The sequence below is a fragment of the Caretta caretta genome, chromosome 27 (assembly GCF_965140235.1).
Source record: "Caretta caretta isolate rCarCar2 chromosome 27, rCarCar1.hap1, whole genome shotgun sequence".
NCBI classification, from domain to species: Eukaryota; Metazoa; Chordata; order Testudines; family Cheloniidae; genus Caretta; species Caretta caretta.
Window position 1 is genome coordinate 14,786,331 of NC_134232.1, and position 26,747 is coordinate 14,813,077.

Sequence of the window (26,747 nt, forward strand, 5' to 3'; positions counted from 1 at the left end):
CCTCGGAAGCGGCGGCTGGCTAGCCAGGCACAGCTGAGCGCCACATTCAGTCGCAGCGGGTCAGGGGGAAGGCTGCTCTCTCTGTGTCAAACGGTGCAGGGACAATGGCTCTGCCCCCTCCGCATCCCCCCCGAAGTGAAACTGGGCTGCCGGCTGATTGAAGAAAATGCAAGTGGATGCACCTATATGGCATCAGCATACAGCTGTGTGCACAGCTGCTAACCCATCTGCGCCCGGCTGCCTGTTGTCATGGGAGCCGAGAGTGGGGACGGGGGGGATGCATAGCAGCTTTCAGCAGCTCTCCTCTCCTCGGGGTCTGGTTCTGTGGTGTCAACAGCACGCCGTAGTCCTGAGTCCACTCCCTTTCCCCACTCGGACACCCCCTGCTGATGCACTGCACTAGAAAAGGCTTAACCCTGGGTGTGCAGTGGAGGATTTCATAGAATCATAGAATAGAATATAAGGGTTGGAAGGGATCCCAGAAGGTCATCTAGTCCAACCCCCTGCTCGAAGCAGGACCAATTCCCAGTTAAATCATCCCAGCCAGGGCTCTGTCAAGCCTGACCTTAAAAACCTCTAAGGAAGGAGATTCTACCACCTCCCTAGGTAACGCATTCCAGTGTTTCACCACCCTCTTAGTGAAAAAGTTTTTCCTAATATCCAATCTAAACCTCCCGCACTGCAGCTTGAGATTTAGTGCATGCAGGGCGAACACTGCGTGATTTCAGTGTCCACACTCAGAACTGGGTCACTGGGCTGTAAAGTCAGTAGGACTCTAGCAGACACCAGGGTCAGTGATATCAGACCCTGGGCCCCTGCCGGCAAATGGAAGTTTGCAGCTCAGGAGAGGAGATATTGGAGCTGCCAGAGGGGCCTAGAGATAACAGAAAGGATAGTTCAGTTGTTCGGGCACCAGCCCGGAACCCAAGTTCAATTCCCGGCTCCACCACAGACACCATGTGAGATGCTGGGAAGTCATTTACCCTCTGTGCCTCAGTTTCCCATACTGTACAGTGGGGATAATAAAGAGGGGGAGCATGTGGGGGTCACATCCCTCCCACTCTTTGCTGCTTGGCTTGTACTGAGCATGCTCAGTAACACTGCTGAAGTCGGCTGCCCTCACTCTGCCCCACCACTATTGCCAGGCACGGGTCATCCGCCATACCTCACAGGGGGGTGTTGAGGATAAACACAGTAAAGGTCCTGACGCAAGGGGGGCTGTCCCTCCCCTGTCTGGGCATGTCCGGTGCTACACAAACCCCATAGCAGAACCACATTGTGGGCAGGACAATACCAAAGAGCGCAGTCATAGAAATCAGGGAGAAAAAGGACGGAAAACAAAGTTAGGCTACATTTGATAATACAGTGATTAATTACACTCTAATTACACAGCAATTCTGCTTTGATAACCTCCAAATGCTACAGATTCATTACAGAAGAAAGCTAACGGCATGCTTGAGTGTAGACACAATGAACCCTGATAAGGTAGGACACTGAAGAGATACAAGTCAATACGTCATGTGGTTACGCTTCCAGTTACACGAACGAGCAGCAATGTGTTATCAACTGCCCAACTATGGTCACTGTGTATAAATTGCAGCTTAAACATGGATAAGAGCAAGTCTTGAAACCTCTCATGCCAGCAAAAATGCAAAGGTCACGAATGCAGGGTGCAAGCAACCCAGGGTCATGGCTGGACCATGCACATGGTCCTTCACTAAAAGTGATCCCAGCAGGAAGCCTCAAATAACCAATTCGTGCACTTTGCTGGTATGGGACTGAACGGCAGGAGGTGAATGGAAGGGACATCTGCTCGCCCCCTCCTCCTGCCCAAATGCTGATGGGTCCTAGGGACCCAAATTAGGATCCAAAAGACAGTTTTCCTAGTCCTGGCAGAAAGAGAGAATATGGAAGAACTGCAATCCTCTTACATGGATTACTGTATCACAAAATCAAAATAAGCAGCATTTCTGGCTCAGATGGCTCACGCTGGATTTGTTACGAGAGAGCATGTTTACACCCAAGAGGGGATAATTCAGGGGAGCAGCTGAGGCATAGAAGTCAGCAGACACATTTTAAATAAAAATATGGGGCTGAAGGTCACAATGACAGACCAGCTGGTGGGGAGAAGGGGACGAGGGAGCGTTCTTTCCAAGTGCCAAGGAATCCAGCTCGCTGAAGGACAAGGAAGCCTCTGGTCTCAGCTTCAGCGCATCCATGAGAAGCAGGAAACAAGTCAAAGACTGAGGGGTCTGATCCTAGAATCTCAGGGCTGGAAGGGACCTCAGGAGGTCATCTAGTCCAACCCCCTGCTCAAAGCAGGACCAATCCCCCACTAAATCATTCCAGCCAGGGCTTTGTCAAGCCCTGACCTTAAAAACCAGTCTGTGCAGGCCAACAGATACAGACAGTGTTTGGTAAAGTAGAACATGGAGCCTGCTAAAAGGTGCCAATGGAAGGCGACTCTCTCTACCATGTTATACTGCACATGAAACGCGACTGCCTCCCCTACCCCATGTCCAAATGCACATGAAAAACAAGGGTCTCGGTCCTGGTACTCTGCACATGACTCACGACCATGTCTATTAGATCAGTGGTTCTCAACATTTCCCATACCCCCTGTCACAGCAGAAGACACAGTTCTGAACTCCACTCCATGATGGAGGAGTGGCCACCCAGGGGGAGAAACCAGAGGCTTTGTTATGAATCACTCCGATCGGAGAGCCCCTAAACTTCAGTATTTTCATCCCCAGTAGATCTTATTAGTTATGACTGTGCAGTGCGCCGAGGCCTCCTGGATGCTGCTGTCACACAAATGGTGCGGAGAGCACCTGCCGGTTCAGGGGAGGAGAACACAAGGTGGGCAGACCACGAGACACCGTCGTTAACCTTCAGCTGGGCTGCTGTTGCCTCTGGGAGCAGTGCTGGCTTAGTTTGATGCATGTAGCGGATTGCTGAGGGGGACTATGGTACTGGGGCCATTCTCGAGCTGCAGAGAAGCCAAACCCACACAAGGAAACGCTCCCACTTTCTCATCTCTGGTTTGTCCAATGAGAGCCTCCTCCTTGCCTTTCAGAGGGTGAGTCAACAGGGCACGCTCTGCCCTGCCACTTCCTACGCAAGCAGAACAAGCAGCCAACAGGGCCACTGGGCAGAAAACCCCCCCTCCCCTCCGGACCCCGGGGAGGATAAAGAAGATGTTTGGTCAAGAGCGCGCGGCACCGCTACCCATCACATCCCAGCTGCGTATCACCCTGGAAACACAGACAGCAGCTGTCACCCGCCTCTAAAGACACAAAGGTACAGCCCTACATTCAGAGTGGGAGCCGGGGCTATTCAAAAGCACCGTGATAACGCAGCGGGGACAAATCCCAGGCAGGGAGCAGCAGCCCCGTCACAAGGTGCCAATGCGGACGGTGTCCAACACCACGATCCCTTGAGTGTGGCAGGAGCTGCTGCCATTCTCGGACCCACGCTGGGTGGTGGGCGTGACAAGGCAGAGAGGAGCTCCCAGCACGGCTGCCCTTCCTAGCACATGGCTGATCTGGAATGTGGCTATATATGGAAAGGGAAAGCGGCTGCAAGGGCAGGGCCTGTCCAGTCCCATTCCCTCCCACCTGCTGTGGCCCGTACCTGCTGCGTGGGGTGCTCTGTGCACCTCTAGTCCTGGCTGGGCCACATAGAGAGGTTGATGAGCCTGGATTGCTCAGATTCGTAGCGTTTACGGCCAGGAGGGACCATTAGATCAGCTAGTCTGACCTGTGTATCACAGGCCATTACATTCACCCAGTTCCCCCTGTCCTGAGCCCAGTAACCTGTGTCTGGCTAAAGCATCATCCAGAAAGGAACCAGTCTGGGTCTGCAGACCCCAGGAGATGGGGAACCCACCAGTGCCCTGAGGAGCTTGTTCCAGTGGTCAGTCACCCGCCCGGTTACAAACCGCTGCCTTATTTCTAACTGGAATTCGTCTGGCTTCAGCTTCCAGCTGCTGGGTCCTGTTCTGCCTTTCTCTGTTTGAGTAAAGAGCTCGTTAGTACTCAGTATTTGCTTTCTGTGCAGATACACATCTGATGGAGCAGGGCCTTTTAGCTCAGGAAGTAGCTGTCTGTGCTTTTAGATCAGAGGTCTCAGAGTCAATCCCCATTGCTAACAACCCAGCCAGGCATCACACCAGCCGGATGCTGTGGTTGTTACCAAGTGCTTTTGAGTTGCTTTGCTCTACTTTGGGACCTAGGAGTGTTAATAAAGCCAGCCCCAAGGAAAAGGACTTGAACTAACTTATAAATTGGGAACTTTGTTTTCATCTCCCCCTACTGGTGAATCTGCTCACAAGCTCAGCAGGCAGTTAGGTCCCTTCCCCACTACAACCTCCCCTGGGATCCCGTAACTCAGAGATGGCTCCAGGAGCCTCCCTCCCCCAAGGCAGGCAGAAGCATCGCTCTCGGTGGCAGTCAAGTGTCTGGAAGCGTCAGGACTTGTCTACATGCAGAAAACTTGCACCAGTTTAATTAAATCAGTTTAGTTAAACTGATGCAAACCTCACATGTGGACGTTTTTATTTCAGTTTATCTTAAACAGCAATAAGCCATGCTCAAACCAAAATAAGAGTGCCCATCCAAACAGGGGCGTGTACTGATTTAACCAAATCGGTTTCAACTCCCCTCTTTCATTACCCCAGTGCAAATCTCTGTGTAGACAAAGCCTCACAAATGTGATTTTAAATTGGTTTCACTGGACCTGTTCAAAAGGCCATGGGGACACACCTAATTCAGTTAAAACCAGGCTTATTTCAATTTAGCTGAAGCTAACTTGCTGTGTGAACCTATGCAAGTCACATCCCCTGTGCACGTTGACTCCCCTTATCTGTAAAATGGGCGGATTACTTCCCAAGGGTACTGCCAGCATTTGAGTTTGCAAGGATCTTTATAAAGGCGGATTGCTGCTGCTGACGTGGCAGGACTGGGGCCCACTGTGCCAGGCATGGGCAAAGACACAGGAGGATATTCCCTGCCCTCATTAGTTTAAAAAAACCCATTAACAATAGTCATTGCAACATGAGGTGTGTCGGGAGGAGAAGGAAGGCCCAGTGGGGACGGCACTAGCTTGAGACTCTGGAGACCCAAGGTCAAGTTCCTACTCTGCCCCAGACAGACCTTGGGCCAGTCACTTGCCCAGCGCCGTGAAGCTGGCATAGCTGCACTGCCTGCCCTCATGGGGGCTGTGGGGACAAAGGTAGTAACGACTGTGAGGCTCAGATACTACAGTCATGGGCCACCTAAGACAGGGCCCCTCCAGCTAAACATTTCCTCTTTGCAAGCCCCAGCTACGGGGCGACAGGACACCGGGCTCCCGTGCACTGTCTCGGTGTGAGCTCCCCAGCCAATGGGACCCACTTTTCTCCCCTCTGCAAAAAGATGCTGCGATAGCGTCACGTCACGAGAGGAGAGATCACCCCGAGAAAAGGGACAGAAAGCATGGCCAGGACAGAGCATCTTTTCAGACGGAAACTCTATATTGCTTACGACTTGCTGTCTGTGCGCATGAAACAGGTTAACTAGCCAGGCCTAACTCACAGTGACAGCTTTACACTACCCACAAATCTCTGCTCGTGCGTCTCCAAGTCACTCGGCCTTTTCGCCTACCCCCGCCCCAGTTTGTGTTTTGGTTTTTAACTAACACTTGCCTTCCTCCCCTCTGAAGGGCACAGCCCAAAACATGTAGGAAAGAGGACAGAGGGAGCAGCCAGTTTGGTCCAGCGGATGAAGGTACTGCACTGGGAACTCAGGAGACCCAGGGTCTGAGTGACCTCGGACAAGCTTCTTCCCCACCCCCTCCACCTCTGCATGTCTGCCCGCCCTTTGTCTGGTCTGTTTAGACTATAAGTTCTTTGGGGCAGAGACTAAAACGCAACTGCTCTGATTCGGCAGTGTGTTGCACGGGGTTAAGGACAAGATACAAAGCTGGGGACCAGCAGGCTCAGGTGGGTACAAATGGAGATTTCCACCACAATGACCTGCCCGCAGTGGGGATATTTAGACTAGGAAGAGTGGCCGAGGTTAGCTAACCTGTTGTAGCTAACCCTGACCTTTCTCCTAGTGTGGACACAGGTATCGCTCTCCACCTCCACCAGCAAACTCAAGACATGAGGGGTTTCCTTGCAGCTAGACTATGAAAAATTTGGGTTTAGGTCAAGGTTAGCTCACCTTGATTAAATCTTGACCCTTTTGTCTTCCTCTAGACATACCCACTCTGTCCTGAGGGCGCAGTACATTTAGGGAGTAGGTGGGTGCATTAGCCAGTTGGACTCATCCACCCTTCCCTGCAACCTCAGCAACAGTCTAGAATGGATTCCCAGGTATTGGGAAAACTTTCTGTTATGTCATGTACCTTAACAAAGCACAGATCAGCCTCTGCTTCTCCTGGATCAATAGTTCTCTCTCGAGTCTATAAATCTTGATAGGGCCCTGAGAAAATGTCAATACTGATGGAGTGTACCTATTTTATTGTTAGGTTATTTGCGATGCACATTTCTGAAGGCTCCCCAGGGAGTTCGGCACAGGCAAATAGAAAACCTCTATTTTCTGAAGATGCACTGATGAATGTACAGGCACCTATGTGGCCCCTTTCAGCACAGTATCGGACACAAAGATTTAAGCAATTTGCCTTGGAGCAGGTGCTGCCTTCTTCACCTAAAACCATCCGTTCTTCCAAACCCATGACAAGACCTTACTGTGAGGATCAGGCAGAGCCCACTCCCCCCAGAAATCTCCAAGCACTTTGCAATGTAAGGTTGAGACTCCCCGCATCTCTGCAAGGCAGGAAATGATCAGAGCCGTTTGACAGGCAAGCCAGAGGCACCATGAATTCAGCTGGTTCAGGGTCACAGAGTGAGTCAACAGCAGGGCTGGGAATGGAACCCACATGCCCAGTAACTTTCACTTCCTGTAATCCCACGCTGCCCTCCTCCTAACAACTCCCAGAGCAGCGTGTTCTCCACCATGTGCCGGGGGGACCCAAAAACCCAAAGCCCAACCCCGCCTCCTCAGATTCTCCAGGTGGAGATGACATTTCAGAGACTTCATGGTGGGGCTGTGAGCGATCGCCTCCTCTCTGGAATCAGAGGCAGCGATTCAAACATTTCCTGTTACAAGGGAGTGTTGCTGTAGTGAGACCAGACTCTTCCGGGAGCTCTCAGACCTGTCGCAGCTTGCTGGGCTTTTGATTCTTGCCTCAGTCTGGGAAGATCTGAATGACACCAGTTGTCTCTTTCCATCTGCTGTCACTGCTGGGCGGCACACCTGCAGACCTGTTTTTATTCTTTTCCTTTCAAATACACCCCAGTGCTAACGGATTAGCCTTTGCTCCCTCCTCAGTCATGAATGACTGCCAGTGACTTTCCCCTTTATTCCCCATATTTTAGGGAATTCCACCTAAAGACGGAGGTAGCAAAGGACTCGGCAGAAATGCCGCGATCCATATTTACATGCACTGAACTGTTTCCGACAACGAACAGTCCTTAAAAGGATCTGCATCCCTCCTGCATTCGCATAGCTGTATTTTTTCCCGGTCTCGGTATTTACGGTTGCTTGTCACCTTCCGTGTCACTTTCAGTTCTGTAATCAAGTTAGGAAGAGCTTTTCCTGATATTTCTCAGCATCCCTAGAGTGATTTGCTTTTATTCATTCCTAGCCAGCAGCTTTGTATAGAGCAGAGTGGATTTCACTTTACAAGAGGGTACAGTGCAGATTCGTTTCAAAGGGACGTTATTCTGCATCAGGAAATCACACCACTCCTTACCGTTTCATTCACTGAAGGAAATGGACCCTTTTACTTATTAATTATTGTCTATGACAACAGCATCTCGAGACCCCAACCGAAACCAGGGCCCCCTGCGCTAGCTGCTGCTCACCCACATCATAAGAGACTATAAGCGCTTTGTGTCTAAATAGACACATCGGACAAACACAAAGTTAAATCATGAGTCAGTCTCTCAAACAATCATGAGAAAGGCTTGAAAACAGATTAAAAACCCAAACTTTGTTTTAGGGGGTGGAGGGGGAGAGGGACCTTCTAGGCTGAGCCTTTAGGGCACGCTCCAGTTTAAGGTTTACTCCATAACCACAAGGGCTAGAAACTTAGAATCATAGAATATCAGGGTTGGAAGGGACCCCAGAAGGTCATCTAGTCCAACCCCCTGCTCAAAGCAGGACCAATTCCCAGTTAAATCATCCCAGCCAGGGCTTTGTCAAGCCTGACCTTAAAAACCTCTAAGGAAGGAGATTCTACCACCTCCCTAGGTAACGCATTCCAGTGTTTCACCACCCTCTTAGTGAAAAAGTTTTTCCTAATATCCAATCTAAACCTCCCCCACTGCAACTTAGACCATTACTCCTCGTTCTGTCATCTGCTACCATTGAGAACAGTCTAGAGCCATCCTCTTTGAAACCCCCTTTCAGGTAGTTGAAAGCAGCTATCAAATCCCCCCTCATTCTTCTCTTCTGCAGGCTAAACAATCCCAGCTCCCTCAGCCTCTCCTCATAACTCATGTGTTCCAGACCCCTAATCATTTTTGTTGCCCTTCGCTGGACTCTCTCCAATTTATCCACATCCTTCTTGAAGTGTGGGGCCCAAATCTGGACACAGTACTCCAGATGAGGCCTCACCAATGTCGAATAGAGGGGAACGATCACGTCCCTCGATCTGCTCGCTATGCCCCTACTTATACATCCCAAAATGCCATTGGCCTTCTTGGCAACAAGGGCACACTGCTGACTCATATCCAGCTTCTCGTCCACTGTCACCCCTAGGTCCTTTTCCGCAGAACTGCTGCATAGCCATTCGGTCCCTAGTCTGTAGCTGTGCATTGGGTTCTTCCGTCCTAAGTGCAGGACCCTGCACTTATCCTTATTGAACCTCATCAGATTTCTTTTGGCCCAATCCTCCAATTTGTCTAGGTCCTTCTGTATCCTATCCCTCCCCTCCAGCGTATCTACCACTCCTCCCAGTTTAGTATCATCCGCAACTACTTCTTTTCCAGCTGAAAGCCAAGATCCCTGGCTCAGCACATGCCTCCAGCAGCTGAAGCTGTAAGACAAACACCAAATACCACAGCACTCTTTTTAGCCCCATTTTACAGATGGGGAAGGGAGACGCAGACAGGTGAAAGGACTCATCGGAGGGAAGCCGTGGCTGCACCAGGATCTGAACCCAGCTCTGCCAGCCTCACAGGCCAAGGCCTGCACCCCAAGACCTCCTTCCTCTTGCTTCTTTCACTGTTCGTGATGTTTTTGATCATCACCAATGGCCACAGCACCGACAGCTGGTATCAAAGAAACCAGGCATCGTGGCCACATACAGCCACTGTGGGATCATCCTGCCAGGAGCATAAATCATCCGCACCGGGTTAGCTCAGGTCTCTAGGGAGCTGTGGCATGCTGGACTGGCTCCTTTCTCCTTAGATCCCGCTCTGGGATGCTTTGTGGAACACCTCACATGGGTGGAGCTTGGTGAAAGGCAGGATTTGATCACACTTCATGGGAGTTTTCAGGCAGTCACCTGTGCACAGAACCTGCTAGCATCTAGCCCATCATGCCCTGTTCAGCCTGCCCAAACTACGCTGGCGGTAAGCGGCAGCTGGTAACTTCACTGCATCTTCCTTGGCCAACACATTTAAATGCCAAAGACAGTTTATGAACTAATCTGTACCGTAAAAGCCTCTGAAATGATTAAGCTGAAATCCATATGCACAGAGAAAGAGGGGCCGATCTCCTGTGCAACCCAGTTTACAGGAAGAACCTCCCAGCACACGTCAATAGCTAATCAATGTATATTTTTGTATATCTGAAAATCACTCTGCAATAATAAAATGGACGACAAATTACGATGCATTTATTAATTCATCAGAAATAAAGGACAGGACTTTTATTAGAGTTTGCAAAATTCATGGAGCATCTGCGGGGGGAGTTAGAGAGCAAAACACACCCTGAGCAGAGGTCCAGCGTAACGCCCATGGGCTAATTGGGTCCTGAGTGGCCTGTTGGGCTTACCCTGGCCTTCTGCAGAGGGGTCTCCCCCAAAGAGCATTTTGATTCCAGTCTGATTTTCCAGTAACAGTTTGTGGAGAGGTTCCCTCTCCAACAACAATTTGCTTTCATGCATCAATAGAAGTTAATGGGTTAAAGCTAGCCTACACAAGCCCATCACACCTCTGATTGCAGAGTAGCTATGTCGTGTGCGTGTGTACACAGCACCCCACACAATGGGGTCTCATCTCACTGAGAGCCACCAGGTGCTACCATACTGCACATAACCAGGAAAGGAAGAAATCCCACATAAGAAAAAGAAAGGAAAACGTACTGTGAGAGAACATCCATTTCTCCTGCAGAGATTCTGGGCTGTTCCAATCCGACCTGGAAGGTTATTTTCAGATGTCTTTGCTTGCAGTTGAATGGAGCAGCCAAATCTATTGGAGCAGCAGAATTCTGTACATTTGTCCTTCACCAAGTTTACAGCAGCTTAAAATACGAGCCATGGGGACTCGTGCTCCAAACTGGTTTACATAACAGTACTGATGACGCATAGCACAAGGTGCTGCATCGGGCAAGCCTGGAGTATATTAAAGACCCCTTAAGACTCAGGGGGCACTCTCACTATTAACCCCAGGAAGCATCTATCTGTAGAATTAGATGCCTAAATACCTTTGAAAACATGGCTACTTGACTACTTTCCTGTGCCTCTTCTCCCCACCCCATCTCTGTCTGTCTTCTGAACGAGAGCTGGGCCTGGCCGTGCATTCACACGTAAGGGGTGCTGCTGGAAACCAGCCCAACCAGTAACTTACGCACAGAAGAGCAGCAGCTTGTGGCGAAATGTTACCTGAAAGGCGCGAGGGATCTGGTTAAAGCGTACGACCTGGAGTCAGGATGCCTGGGTTTCATTCTCAGCTCCACCACAGCTTCTCTGGGCCTCAGCTGGGGATAATACCATTGCTTTCTCCACCCCCACCCAGAGACGGGGCTCGAGGGAATCGAGTCTAAATGGGAAGACCTCCCTGTTCAGTGTACGAGGAATAACCTACTCCTCTTAACTGGGTTGCAGTAGCATTCGGAATACCAGCCAAGGACTGTGCAGGGCTCCATGCAGACAAACCGCAACAAACCTACCTGCCGTAGGTACTTAATGGGCCCCAATTACTGTAGAATCGGAGCCTCATAATTGTTAGTGTATTTGTCCTCACAACACCCCCCCCCCGCCACCCAGGGCGGTAGGGAAATGCTCTTATCTCCGTCATTCACAGATGACCTGCGGCCCAGAGGAATGGATTTTTGAAGGTATTTAGGCACTTAATGCCCACTGAACCCACCAGGAGTCTGGTGCCTGGACATCTCTGGCCCAGACACTCCACATGACTGGCTCACGGACACACAGCCAGTCCTGCGACAGAGCCGGTCTCCCCGTTCCCAGGCTGCACCATCCTTCCTCTCCAATGACTTTCCCCGGCCTGGCGCACTCACACACTACCAGACAGGCGGGAGGAAGGGGCAGGGTGGGGCGGCCGAGGTGACAAAGTGAACAGAGCTGAGCAGAAGTCACAGCGAGCTGCTTGCCAACCAGTGCTGGATGGGGGGGTGAAGGGGGATCCGTAGCCATCAGGGAAGAGGTACGTTTTAAGGAGGAATTTACAAAAGGATCATGCGGCAGCTTCACTTGGTCTAGGAAGCCCAGTCCCCTCGGAGACCCCGCTGCCCTATCCCCATTCATCAGCCTTTAGGTTCCCAACTGTTCTTTTTGCCTTGGTATCTCTAACTAAACCTGTCAGCAGACATCATAATCACAAACCCACTCAGCCAGGCCAGGCAAATGAGTGCTGCAAGCATGTCTCAGAGGCCAGCTGTACCCTTTGCGTGTCCTGCCAAATTTCTCAAACAAGTCCCAAAAGCAGGAAAGCAATAACTTACTGTGGGAATCGGGGGAAGCCAGAGAAGCTAATTTTCCCTACTGAAGCCTCACCGGACGCATTTGCACCTTTGTCCTTGCTCAGTTGGGCTTGGGCTATTGGCATCTCAGAAGATGGGTTTCCAAACATCAGCAAGGATCTGTCACATCAGGTTCCTGCACCTCTCTCCCTGCACAGGAACACGACAAAACCCATTTGGATCTTTCTGTGGTGCGGCTCCAGGCTGTCACATGGCAGAGCCCAGCAAGTCCCAGAACACATGACCGGGCTCCTTTCCCAGGAAGTTCAGTGCAGGGGGCTGATCCCTGAGAGCTCTGTCTGCACTGCGGGTTTGGCTGTATTGGTACGTTCCCACCTGACTCCCTGGAGAACTAGGCTGAGCCAGAGAGCCAAGGTCACAGGGCAGAGCCCAGAATGGGAATTTCAGGCCAAGGGAAGGGGTTTATTTGTGGCTTCATTAATGTCTGCAAAGCGCTGTTGAGATTCCTGGCTGCAATGGGCTGTAGAAGGAACAGATGCAACCCCCACTCAAGCCAATGGGCGTCTCTCCTTTGATTCTAATGTGAGTTGGAGCAGGCTTGTTAGTACAGACAAACCCAAACCAAACCCAGAGCCCAGCACCCCCTGAGCTCTGTAAAAGTTCCCATTCACACGCCGACTATCCAACCCAGGGTTTTCTCAGGGCTGGTTGGGATTCTGAGAAACCAACCAGGGTTGATTTGGCTCTGGGTCCAACTATATGTGAACCCTGGACTTCCAGGGGGGGCTGGTAAATGGATCGACTCTGGTCCGTCACTGTAACTTTAGATCAGCAGGGGGAGTGGACCTTCTGCTCACCCAGCATCGCCGATATTTCCCCAGTCCGGCAGCCAGGGCACACGCGGGAAGTATTACAGATTTTAAGGACGCTGTTTGAATAGCAAATCGTGTGCGCCTGGAAGGCCTCATTTACCTCTTAGTTTGCAATCCTGTATCTTTGCCTATTGTTTAAATCAACACACTGGGTTTGATCACAGCCAGTTAGAGCACATGAAGCCCCTGCTGTCTATTAAAGGCAATTCACTGGCTGTACATAGAGGGAATAAAACCAGTATGTTGGCATTGCTCTTGTTGGTAGGTAATAACTAAAGTGACCTAATCCCAAAGAGGGACATGGTCACTGCTGCCTTTGGGGCCACAGTCACACGAGACGAGGCTCAGACGCAGATCCCACGATTATAACCCAAGGTTTCCAATGCTGTGTGGACACTCAAGTGCCGGATTGGAAACACTTGAGTCCACAAGCCCGGGACCCCCAGACCAGGATTTACCCTGAGAGATTAAGTGACTTTCCTGAGGCCAGGAGCAGAACAAGTTGTTGAGCCCAGATCTCCTGAGTCCCCGTCCAGTGCCTTAAACACACGAAGATCTTTCCTCGCCAAGCTGCATCCCTGATCCAGAGTGACAAGGCTGCCTAAGGCGTTACCAGCCCCCTTTCCCCCAGAAATCCAGCCTCCGTCCTTTGCTGAGGCATTTTGGATTCTCGCCTCCAAAACTTGGGCACGTCACCAACTCAGCAGGCACCTGCAGAAGCCCAGCATGCAAGAGCAGAGTGGGATTCGGGGCTGTGCCTGCCCTCAGGTTCATAGGCAGGTAGATTTTCCAACGAGATTATATTCCCCGGGGCACCTAAATAAATGGCTGAATTTCCAAAAGAGCTCAGCACTCAGCCTGCCGGCAACACACTGAGCTTTGGAATCTGCTGGTCCCCTGGTGAGTGCTGAGAGAACAATACAATAGAACAGAAGATTGTTATTCCACATACAGAATTTGGCCAGGCACGAGCCCCCATCCCACTCCTGGAACTAGTGTGGTAGCCGGAGCGTCATGGGGGCTCGTTTTATACACACAGTATCCAATGGCCCACGACCGTTAGTGCAGAGCAACAATGACCCGAGCCATCACATGGATTTCTTCACTCATCTCAACTCTGCTGCCCTGCAAATGAGCCCTGGCAGACACTTTGACAGCTAATTGGAGAAACCCCACCTCTTTCCCTTTGTCAAGGGCAAGTAAGTTCCAGGCTGTATTTCCGTGGGGCACGTCAGGAAACAGCATTAAAGGGGAGCGGAGATGCCACGAGCTCTGGGAAGCGAGGCTGGGCCCTTCCAGTGCCTTTGCATGGGCGGGGAGGAATTTCCCCCCCAGGAGACGGTAGCAGCCTTGGATCTTGGGGGGGGCAGAGGGGATGTGAATTGAAGGGGCTCACCTGGAAGATCTGTACATGGGACTCAGGTCACCTACCTGGTGAGTCGACCCTGCCGGGGCGTTTGGGGATTGCAGACCCAAGATGGAGTCGTACAAGCCCACTGCAGGAGGGCACGATCCCGGCCGAGACCCAGGGTACGTCCTCGGGTGGCGCGTGCTGCTGGGGTGACGCTTCTATTGTTCGCGCACCAGTTCAATCCGAGCTAGCGTGGTGGGGCCTGTCTCCGGCTCCATGCCTAGACACAGCCGGGGGCAAATCTGGTCGGGGAAGAATCTGATTCCAAAGCACCCAGGGGCTTTATGATGTCTGTGGCCAGACCCCGACGGGGGCAAGAGGGAACAGCTGTGTCGAGGAGCATTGACAAGCTGCTATACTGATTTACACCAGTTGGGGATCTGCGTCTATCTGTCCCAACCTAGCATCAGCTTTGAGAAGAGCAAGAAGCATGCCCCAATGCAGGTGCTAACTGCTCGGACGGATTCTCAGGGGGCTGGAAGTGGGCAATGCCAGCAGAGCGTCAGGTAGGAGACAGAGAGAGGGCACTCCTGGAATTGGAAAAGACACTGGACAGGGCCTTATTCCAACGGCTCAGAGTAAAGGTTGTTATTTGTTACCTCCAATATCCAAGCTGAGGGAGACAGGACAAGTTCACGTCATTTTGCATCCGAGTGGAAGGGCCGGGAGACAAGAATGCTCCATCTCGCTGCATTCCAGCAAGATGGGAGCTGACAGGGCCCAAGGGACGGCTGCTTTGGGAACTCGGCCGCAACGGCTGCTTAGATCCCATGACTTTTCTGGGACACTGGCAAAAGGGACTGTATTTCAGGAGCCAAAAACAGCAAGGGAGTAAATTCTGGCTCTGCTGGAAACTCCAGGCGGCTAGAACGCTAGGTCTGAAACGTGAGGGCAGCATGTGTGGGGGATCTGTTTGCAAGGGGCTGCTCGGCACTGCACCTCCAACCTGTCGATGGCTCATTGTGCAGAGAAGGAGGAAACACGCAGTGGGCCTGACTCTCCACTCCCCTGCGTCTTGTACCGTCATTCACACCACTGCAGAGTGGGTGTCGGAGCCGTGTTTCACATGCATCCACAGTGCAGGGGTATAAACGATGGCACAGAGCAATGGAAAAAAAAATAGATCAGACCCAGCATCTTTTATTCTTTGCGTACCGCTTTGCTGGGAAAACACCGTCTTTCCGATTAGCTCTCGGTTCAGGGCAGGATACAGGCTCTGAAATCCCAGCTGGAGCATGCAATTTTCGTACTTTGAACTGTTTACAACAAATCACATTAGCATCGGCATCATTTGTACAATTGCATCCGGGCTGGGATCTCAGCGAGTGCCGTCGGGTCACGGCGTGCAGGGTACTGCTGCCACCCCCAGGCCAGCGCAGAAAAGCAGGCGGCTGAAGCAGAAGCTTTCGCTGCCCGAACCAGAGCTGGTGTTTGACTGAATGGCCTTCCTTCCAGGAGATAACGAGGGGCAGAGGATGCTGGAGCTGGACTCGGGGCAGCACCCTGCAATGGAAGTTGGCTACACTGCTTGGGCAGACAGGATGCTGTGATATGGGGAGCCCAATGCTGGAAAAGCTCAGATCACCGGCAGGGTGAACAGACGAGAGTGACAGTTCAATGCACAGTTAGAATATCCACGCCCATGGTTTGCGCTGTGCTTGCTCTCCCAGGCACACTGGGGTTAGCACATTGTCCTGGGCTATGGGAGGCCAGGCTTCAATCCTCTACTCTGCCACAGACTCCCTGTGTGACTCTGGAAAAGTCACCTAGTCTCTCCATGCCTCCGTTCCCTATCTGTGAAATGGGAGCAGTAGCCCTGCCCTGCCTGATGGGGTGAGTTGTGCTATGGTGAAGGGGGACGTATACGTGCCTTTGTCAGATAGTTAACAGGGCAAGTCCTTGGGAGTCGTGAACGCTTGATGAGAGACCCAAGCTAAAGTGCAGCACAGATAAACATTACCAACACCTCAACAAGGGGTCTCTGTAGCAAGATCCCCTGAATGTTCACAGGAGAGAAACAGCAACTAGGAATCGAAATGCACAAAGGATTTTCCTAATATTTTCCTCTTTATGGCATCAACTTCCCGAAACCTGCCTGAATGGGATGGAAAAAACATTCCTCTGGAATGTGCCAAGCTCCAGGCATCCAAGTACGTTACCACCCCGTGGAAATCAGTCCTCGCCATGGACACAGGGCAGGGCAGTGAATTACAGCAGCGACTGGATACCAATCTAATCCGATTGCTTCTTCACAGGTTCTCCCCCCTTTTCGGGGTCACATCCACAGCTCTGGGGACTGGAGGTCTCTCTACCCATACAGACGGTGCATTCTGCCCAGAACCAACAGAGCCTTCCCAAACGTACAGCCCCCAGCGCCGACGCAGGTGGAGCACGTCTAGGCTTCGGAAAGGAGCTCCGTTTCTGTGGCCTGTTCAGTCCCCAGCCTCTCTGCTAACCCTGCTGAAAAACTGCCAGTTATTCATAGAGTCTAAGGCCAGACAGGACCGTTGGGGTCGCCAGTCTGACCTGCACAGAGTAGACCCGAGAATCTCTCCTTGCATGTGGCACTTTGGGCAACACAGATATAGGCACTGCTCTGAGACCCACCAAGTTGGTTTTCATCAGTCATGCAAGAGCCATCGTCCAGTAGCAACGTGCGGTCGAGCGGTGAGGGCACTGAACGGGTAACGGGAGAGCTGGGTTGTGTTGTGACCAGTCAGTTGTGACCGTTTCAGTTTCCCCTCCCGTCCTTTGTCTGTCTTATCGAGTTAGACTGGAAGCTCCTTGGCAGCAAGGCTGTCTCTTGCATGGTGTTTGTACAGCACCTCGCACAACAGGGCCCTGCTCTTGGCTGGGGCTTCTAGCCACCCAAATAAAAATGGATGGGACTTGCAACAGCACTGAAGAGCACAAGTCACTTTAACCCAGGCTGGATTTGAAACACCAGCCTAGGAACGAAAACGTCCCGCATTCCAACTTCCCAGCTTCTTCCTGCATTGAAATCCAACTTCAGACAGCAAAAAATCCAGGGTTTACCCGACAAGGAAATCCCCAGTGACTGATCATTTGATTTCGCTGGGATACTTTTGGGTGCAGTTAATAAATAGTAACAGTGCTGATTATTGTATCTGTTTGCCGAGATATTCTTTCCACGGCTCTCTGCTGCACAACATAAGTGATTAGAGCCTTTGTGGAATTAATCCCAGAAGCCAGAGGGAGATCATGAGAAAAATCTATCAGTAACCATAAAAGCTACCTTTGATTTAGCTGCAGACAAGCTGTCTGCCAGGATACAATTCTGGCCCAGAAGAACTTTCAGTCTCTATCCAACTTCATATTATTTTATATCATTTATTCTCTCTTTTTAAAGCCCTCTGATTTCGATACTTTAACAAACAAGCTGCATTCGAGTTCGCTCATTTCTTATGGAATTGCACTGGGTGAAGTTCACCAGGTGTAAGAACCGTTCAAATCCCTCTTGAGCCTTCGTCTGAAGACCTAAGGGGCTCTCACGCCCTGTGCTGGGCCCTCTCCCAAAGGGCCATCGTCTCGTCTCCTTACAGCTCCCCCTCAGCCTGATCTCACCTCTCCAGAAGGAGTCCTTCCACTGTCGACCAGGCCCTGCACCCTTTACCAGTCAGACACCAGCTCTGGGCACTGTGAACACACCAGGAAGGATTTGATCTCGAGGGCAATTTAGTGCTGTCTAGCCTAACCCTGCAACTGGCTTGCATCCCATTGAGTCCAGCTCGCGTTCTGGGTGGTACCCAGCACAGCACAGGATCAGAGCCCTTTGCAGCACTGGACTCTTCAGTTTAAGTGCAGACGGCCACTTCCTCAGCTCATGTGAATCAGTGTCACTCCACTGACGTCAGTTTACACCACCTGGGGATCTGGCCTGATGTCTGGCAGAGAAGAAGGAGCATTTTGCACTGCACTGGTTTCCAGATTTTTCCACACTCTGCTTTCAAGCTGCACGGTGGAGATGAGCCCCGACAGTACAGCAGCACCAACGGAGGGTTCGTAGAGCATCTGGAGCGAGGTCTGGTGTGGGGGGCCCAGTGGGCGCGGAGAGCACAGCAGAACCGCGCCATTCCCACTGCAGTTCTATCGAAACGTATCAAATGCGTCTGGCACGGAGCTGACAGCCCTGAATCTTCAATGCATCCCCAGACCAGGCAAAAGGAACCCACTCCGACCCTGCTTGCATGGAGGGATGAGACGGGCCGGAACCTGGGACCGTGAGCCGCTACCACACAAGCGACAGGACCGGAGCAGGTTCAGAGCCTTTGTGGATCAACATGCTGAGCAGGGGGCTCCCACCAGCTACTCCCTCTCCCAGCCAGCCCCTCCCAGTGAGCCTCCGTGACGATTTGGTAGGACCCCATCTCTAGCCCAGCCCATTCAGGCATGGCCCTGAGCCTGCCCCAGCAGTGTCTAGGCTGGGGAGAAAGGGAGGTGATTGGGGGCTCCCGGTGCAGCACCCCCTGCAGGACGGAACGTACATTACGTGTTCAACCCGGCAGCGCCAGCCTCCGAGCCCAGGGTGACCAGCTCAAGGCACAGTACCGAAAGGAACCGAGCCCCCCGCCAACGAGCGGCCTCGAAGCTTCATGCAGAACTAATGGCTCCTACCTCCCACCCGGGAAAAGCCACTGATCTGTATTTATTATCGCCAAGGAACACCACTTGGCCGGGAAGAAGGCGCCCTCCCCACACTGACATATCACAGCCACCGTGAGAACTCCTGAGAACAGCTGCTGAGACAGGAGAGAGGTGTGGAGAGACAGCATTGCCCAGTAGTTAGGAGTCAGACCTAGGTTCTGTTCCCAGCTCTGTCAGTTACCGGTGGGGTGATGCTGGGCACATCCCTGCCTCCAGCCAGGAAATCAAAGACGAAGACTCTGAATGATCAAGCTGACTGTATTTAAGCAGGGGCTCTGTCCAGGGGCAGGGAAATGTATTCACTTAGTTATGTTGCAAACTGGCAATTGGTTAATATGCAATTCTGCACCACTGCGAACTGCTGGTAGCAGAAGTATCCAGTGGACACATGACCCTGCGTGCCGGGAGGATACTCCATGTTTTCTTGTGAAGTAGACAGCGATCAGTGAGCTGTAGCTCACGAAAGCTTATGGTCAAATAAACGTGTTAGTCTCTAAGGTGTCACAAGTCCTCCTGTTCTTTTTGCGGATACAGACTAACACGGCTGCTCCTCTGAAACCTTTTATACTAGTTAGACAACAAACAATTCCAGGAACTTGGACCTCCAAAAAGAGAAGCTGCTTAAAAACAACAAACTTTCTAAAGAGGTTCCATTTCAACAGGCAGCTTGAAAACACTGCCCACGAAACACTCGGCATATTTGAGAGGTAACATGGCTGCATGGATAATGCAGTGGACTGGAACTCATGAGACCTGGGTTCAATTCTTGGCTCTGCTACAGGCCTGCTCAGTGACCTAGGGCAAATCAAAGTCTCCGTGCCTCAGTCTCCCCATCTGTAAAATGAGGGTAATGATCCTGACCCTCCGTTGGAAAGCACTTTGAGATGTAAAGATGAAAAGCTCTAGAATAAAAGAGCTAAGTCAGGACTATGTGTCCATAAGCTCCGAGCACAATGGGGCCCTGATCTGAACTGCGGCTCGTACAAACAAACAACAGGACGCACAGAACTTTCAACCCATACGCCGGAGCGACAAGCTAAACATCCCCCTTCTTCCTCAACAGAAAGCGGTGCATAGACAATCCAGGAAGTTTTTGGAAAGTGTAGGGGACAATTTCCTGGTGCAAGTGCTAGAGGAGCCAACTAGGGGGGGAGCTTTTCTTGACCTGCTACTCACAAACCGGGAAGAATTAGTGGGGGAAGCAAAAGTGGATGGGAATCTGGGAGGCAGTGACCATGAGTTGGTTGAGTTCAGGATCCTGACACAAGGCAGAAAGGACAGCAGCAGGATACGGACCCTGGACTTCAGGAAAGCAGACTTCGACTCCCTCAGGGAACAGATGGGTAAGATCCCCTGGGGGACTAACATGAAGGGGAAAGGAGTCCAGGAGAGCTGGCTGTATTTCAAGGAATCCCTGTTGAGGTTACAGGGACAAACCATCCTGATGTGTCGAAAGAATAGTAAATATGGCAGGCGACCAGCTTGGCTTAACGGTGAAATCCTAGCGGATCTTAAACATAAAAAAGAAGCTTACAAGAAGTGGAAGGTTGGACATATGACCAGGGAAGAGTATAAAAATATTGCTCGGGCATGTAGGAATGAAATCAGGAGGGACAAATCGCACCTGGAGCTGCAGCTAGCCAGAGATGTCAAGAGTAACAAGAAGGGTTTCTTCAGGTATGTTGGCAACAAGAAGAAAGCCAAGGAAAGTGTGGGCCCCTTAATGAATGAGGGAGGCAACCTAGTGACAGAGGATGTGGAAAAAGCTAATGTACTCAATGCTTTTTTTGCCTCTGTCTTCACGAACAAGGTCAGCTCCCAGACTGCTGCGCAGGGCATCACAACATGGGGAATAGATGGCCAGCCCTCTGTGGAGATAGAGGTGGTTAGGGACTATTTAGAAAAGCTGGACGTGCACAAGTCCATGGGGCCGGACGAGTTGCATCCAAGAGTGCTAAAGGAATAGGCAGCTGTGATTGCAGAGCCATTGGCCATTATCTTTGAAAACTCGTGGCGAATGGGGGAAGTCCCGGATGACTGGAAAAAGGCTAATGTAGTGCCCATCTTTAAAAAAGGGAAGGAGGAGGATCCTGGGAACTACAGGCCAGTCAGCCTGGAAAAATCCCTGGAAAAATCATGGAGCAGGTCCTCAAAGAATCAATCCTGAAGCACTTACATGAGAGGAAAGTGATCAGGAACAGTCAGCATGGATTCACCAAGGGAAGGTCATGCCTGACTAATCTAATCGCCTTCTATGATGAGATTACTGGTTCTGTGGATGAAGGGAAAGCAGTGGATGTATTGTTTCTTGACTTTAGCAAAGCTTTTGACACGGTCTCCCACAGTATTCTTGTCAGCAAGTTAAAGAAGCATGGGCTGGATGAATGCACTATAAGGTGGGTAGAAAGTTGGCTAGATTGTCGGGCTCAACGGGTAGTGATCAATGGCTCCATGTCTAGTTGGCAGCCGGTGTCAAGTGGAGTGCCACAGGGGTGGGTCGGTCCTGGGGCCGGTTTTGTTCAATATCTTCATAAATGATCTGGAGGATGGTGTGGATTGCACTCTCAGCAAATTTGCGGATGATACTAAACTAGGAGGAGTGGTAGATACGCTGGAGGGCAGGGATAGGATACAGAGGGACCTAGTCAAATTGGAGGATTGGGCCAAAAGAAATCTGATGAGGTTCAGTAAGGATAAGTGCAGGGTCCTGCACTTAGGACGGAAGAACCCAATGCACAGCTACAGACTAGGGACCGAATGGCTAGGCAGCAGTTCTGCGGAAAAGGACCTAGGGGTGACAGTGGACGAGAAGCTGGATATGAGTCAGCAGTGTGCCCTTGTTGCCAAGAAGGCCAATGGCATTTTGGGATGTATAAGTAGGGGCATAGCGAGCAGATCGAGGGACGTGATTGTCCCCCTCTATTCAACATTGGTGAGGCCTCAAATGGAGTACTGTGTCCAGTTTTGGGCCCCACACTACAAGAAGGATGTGGATAAACTGGAGCGAGTCCAGCGAAGGGTAACAAAAATGATTAGGGGTCTGGAACACATGACTTATGAGGAGAGGCTGAGGGAACTGGGATTGTTTAGTCTGCAGAAGAGAAGAATGAGGGGGGATTGGATAGCTGCTTTCAACTACCTGAGAAGTGCTTCCAGAGAGGATGGTTCTAGACTATTCTCAGTGGTAGAAGAGGACAGGACAAGGAGTAATGGTCTCAAGTTGCAGTGGGGGAGGTTTAGATTGGATATTAGGAAAAACTTTTTCACTAGGAGGGTGGTGAAACACTGGAATGCGTTACCTAGGGAGGTTGTAGAATCTCCTTCCTTAGAAGTTTTTAAGGTCAGGCTTGACAAAGCCCTGGCTGGGATGATTTAATTGGGGATTGGTCCTGCTTTGTGCAGGGGGTTGGTCTAGATGACCTCCTGAGGTCCCTTCCAACCCTGATATTCTATGATTCTATGATTCTATGAAATGCAACTGGTTGGTTTTGGCTGTAAGCGGTTTCATTGAAATCAGCGGAGGCAGAAACAGGCCTTACAGAGTGGGAAGCCTTACAGAGAAACTGCGGAAAAATGGGCAGGAAGTTGCAAACACACTGGGTAAATGTGAAACAATGGCTCTGGTGAAGAGCTTCGCGTCAATGGATGCATTTTATGGGCAACCCACGTCTAGCGAAAGCGAGGAGCAGCAGGAAAAGGCCTTTGAAGAGAACTGAGTGCTCCCCATTCGCAAAACAAAATGAGAAACACGAAGTGACCCAACCGTACAAGAGTTTGATAGAAGAATTCTAGGTGGAAAACCAGGACACCTCCATGCACCGTCTGACTGGGACTGTACGAGGAGCTGCTGCACACGATGGGAATTCTCTGCGAAGGACTTTACATCACAGTATGATATGGCACCAAATCGGATGTACTAAGCACAACCCAGTGGCTATCTGGACATGGAGAAGTGAAAGAGCAATGCCCACCAAGTTCTATTCAGGACAAGCATGATGGCTGCCAGCTAAGATAAGTTATGCAGCTGTGAATTTGGCAATAAATACAGGAAGCAAAAATGGAAAACATGAACTCCCTGATAGCCCTGGGTCTAACACAGGTGCAGAGCTGTTTGAATTAAATGGAAAGATTACCTCTTGGCTTTTAACTGAGCAGTTTATGGTATAAACATATCAAGTGACAATGTCACATCAGGTCACAAATCACTATTTGCTCACCATGAGACTCCAAATGAGCTAACAACAGACAACGGCACACATTTCACCAGTGACCCGTCAGCAGTCCACTGACCCGTCAGTGCAAACACCATGCTGAGCCCTGACGACGCACAGCCAAATGGAGCAGCAGAAAAGTACAAATGGCAAAGAATTTAACATAAAAGACAGCTGTGGTGGATTTAAGGGATCTACGTTTAGCATTGTGTGAATACTGCACAGTACCTCACGGTGCTTTATTAAGGTCACCACTTCCAAAACCCCTGGGCAGAAGGATTGCGGGTGAAACTTTTCAGAAGCACCTAGGTCCTATTGATTTCCAATGACTTCCACTGACTTTTCGCTTTTGAAAAGGGACATTTAAGCAGGGTCAGGCACCTCTCGAGTGTCCCCTCCTGGCCATGGATGGCTATGCAGCACCCAGGTTTGTCACAGGACCAGCTCTCGCTTGACAATTCATTTCTCCCCACCTGGTGCAGCAAATAGGTCGTGTCACGGGGGAGTGGGGCCCATTTCCCCTTCAAGGGCCAACCTGCCTGTGACAGTGATGTCGGTGCTTGTGAAAACTGACCCTTCACCCTTAGCACCAACACGGAATGAGTTTCGCCAGCTGAAGGTAACCAGCATGAGGTAGTTACAAAAGATGGGTGTGCTGGGAAACTAGATCATAAAATGACGCCACTAAAAAGGTAGCCCTGTCGCCACGGGAGGAGACTGTCCGAATCCAAACAGGGCAACCTGGCCACGTAACAGCTACACTATCCCCCAGGGCGGCCGGCATGGCCATTCCTGTGCACAAAAGGCCAGAGGTGCTGGGCCAATGTGTTCAGTGGGGGGGCTGAGAGCCAGTGAACCAAACGGTCAACCCTGGATATGATGGAAACCACGTCCAGCCAGGGGGCGCGGCAGCCCCCACAGCACCTCTAGTTCCAGCAGCTGCGCAAAAGACACCCAAACCAAACCAGAGTGGGCGCTGGCGACCCAGGGCGCTGGCGACCGCGTTCGTGTACGCACGGGAACAACACGCGGACACCGAAGAGCAGCAAACTCAGGCCGCACGGTCACCGAGACATCTGGGTTCAGAGATCCTAGCGAGTGACCGGCGTCCAATAGGAGGCGGAGACGCTCCTTTATCTGGGGGCTTGGGGTATCCCCCTAACTCCCACCCCCTGATTGGCTGGATTTGTTGGGGCAGGCTGGTGATGGCCGAGACGGTAGGTTTTTATATGCAACAGCAGTCGGAGTCCAGGGCAGCAACCCCAGCCACGCAACCGGGCCGTTCGTCACTCCAACTTACGCCCATAAGGACAGGGGCCGGGCAACAGAGGCAAGCCCTTCCCAGCGCCCCCGGGCTCCAGCTGCCCTGCCGGTAGCCCTGCCGGCCGACCCCTCACCTTGGCCCGTTGGCACCTTCCCTTTGTTGAGCTGCTTGAGGCGTTTCTGGTGGGATTTTCCATTGTAGTGTATCTGTGCCTGGGCAGGCGAATTGAGCTGGATGTTGCAGACCTCGCACAGAGTGAACGACTGGTGCTTCTTCTCCCGCTTCGTGCGCTGCTCCGACTGGCTCCCCGCCGTCTCGGCCAGGTGGGTCCTGTTCTCAGCGGAGTGGGGCAGGCTCAGCGGTCGTTTCATATCTACGGGAGGAAGCACAACCCCCCCCCAGTGAGCGGGTGCTTGGATTTTAAAGGGACTGAGTCCAGGCAAGGTGGGAATTACCTTGCACTGACACAAGGCAGGTTTAGGTCACACACCTGCCTGGCTTCTCTGCCTGCCTAGGGTCTCGCTCTGAGTTGGGTCTAAGGAGAAGGGGTACGGCAGAGGCTCCCAAAGCAATAGGAACAGCCTTCACAGCTCAGGGAGTTGGCATTAGGCATGAGGCATTACCTAATGCATAAGCTGTGGGTAGCTGTGCATTTCCGGGAGGATACAATGGGCTTGGGATGGGGAAAGAAGGAACTTCCCTAAAGTTCCCTGACACCAGCAACAATCCTGGTGTGGTGTGAATGACAGACCTCTATGCTCCCCAGGGATGGCCGGTGTCCTCTGGCTTTCTGGAGGCGAGTAGCTAATCTCTCCCAGGGAGCAAGCAGAGTACAAGAGGCTCCTGCCCGAAGCCAGCTCAGCGTCCACTGCAAGGACATCGTTTACTTGCCTGTGCTAAATGGGGGGTTCTTCATCCACCCTCACGCCCATCACAGCCTCCTCTTTTGTGGGGCACCGCTTTGCACTCACAGCTAATCGCACCTGCCAGCCCAAACCCTTCCATTTGGCCCTTACGTCCCCAATGCCGCCTCTGTGGAGGTGCCAAAAGGTAAGATTTGCAGCTCCGACTTGGAGGCCCCTTTAAATAGAAGGATGGCCGCCCCCACCACACGCTTCTGTGCCGTGTGTGGTCTTTCCCCCTTTCAACTCAAACACTGGGCTGAGCTGGGGGTTGGTTTTTTGGGGTACTTTGGCCATGTTTGGTGGAGCTTGAAATCATCTTCGGTCCGCAGGCATCCCCGTGTCTGGGGGGTCGGCAGGAGCTAGCCCTGCACAGGATACTTGAGGGGGAGCTGGGAAACCACTCCCAGGGAGGAGCTCGTTCACCCAGTGGTGCTGTGACAATGAAAAACGGTGCCCTCCGAGATGTGCCAGCACTGAGGGAGCGGCTCGGCTGCACCCCAGTTTGGGGGCCTGCAGAACATTTGCCACCCTTGAAAGGCGGGCTCCGAAAAGGTGAGAAAGATAGAGCCCCAGCTGGTGTTTATCACTCACACTGTACAGACAGCCTGAGACACCTCGGGGGGAGCGCAAAGACCAGCTGGACAGAGGGGTTCTGCTACTGTCTGTGGGACACGAGGCAGGTCCCCGCATCCTACTAGACAAGCTCGTGCCTGAGACCAGGAAGTGTTATACGGGATCAACTGGCTCAGCAGCAGCTACTCAGCCCGGGGGGGGGGGGGTCTAGTGGTCAGAGCACAGAACCGGGCACTTAGATTCATCCAACTAAAGGCCAGAAGGGCCCATTCTGATCATCTAGTCTGACCTCCTGGATGTGACAGAGAATCGGGGATTCCTGTCACTTCAGGTTGAACGTAAGTTTGTATTTCTCCTTGCATGTTCTATCCCTTTCCCTGCCCTTTGTCCATCTTGTCTGCTTAGGCTGCACGCTCCTTTGGACAAGGGCTGTCTATTATTCTAGGATTGTACAGCGCCTAACACACTTGGTCCCAGCCTCCACCCCCGCTCTAACCCACTAGACCCCATTCCCCTTCCTGACACAGAGCCAGAACCCAGAACTCCTGCCTCCCAGCCCCCCCAAACTAACCCACTAGACCCCACTCCCTCCCAGAGCCGGGGAGTGAACCCAGGAGTCCTGGCTCCCAGCCCCTCCTGCTCTAATCCACCAGACCCCACTCCCTCCCAGAGCCGGGGATTGCTTCAGTTTCTAGCCTTTAGTCCTTGACCTCCAGGCTCTGTTCCTGGCTATGTCCTGAATCTAACCTGGGGCACTCGGACAAGCCCCTTCACCAAACAGGGACACGGTGTTACCCAGTCAGTGGCGGGGTTGTGAGGCTGAAGGCTCTTAAAACCCCTTTGCTGAAAGATACTTGTAGCAAGGCTTCCCAGGTCTGGCGCCAGGCCCTGCCTCAGTTTCCTTCCATTT

General features: G+C 51.8%; 1 protein-coding gene across 5 annotated transcripts in view; it reads right to left on the minus strand.

The window, feature by feature from the left end:
- Positions 1-26,747, minus strand: part of LOC125626683 (zinc finger protein 385C) — a 203,778-nt gene that overhangs the window by 103,783 nt on the left and 73,248 nt on the right. For all 5 annotated transcript variants that reach the window (XM_048829998.2, XM_048829996.2, XM_048829994.2 and 2 more), the window contains exon 2: positions 24,493-24,732. In XM_048829998.2, coding sequence (XP_048685955.1) covers positions 24,493-24,732 — 240 coding nt within the window. The remainder of the gene's footprint in view (positions 1-24,492; positions 24,733-26,747) is intronic.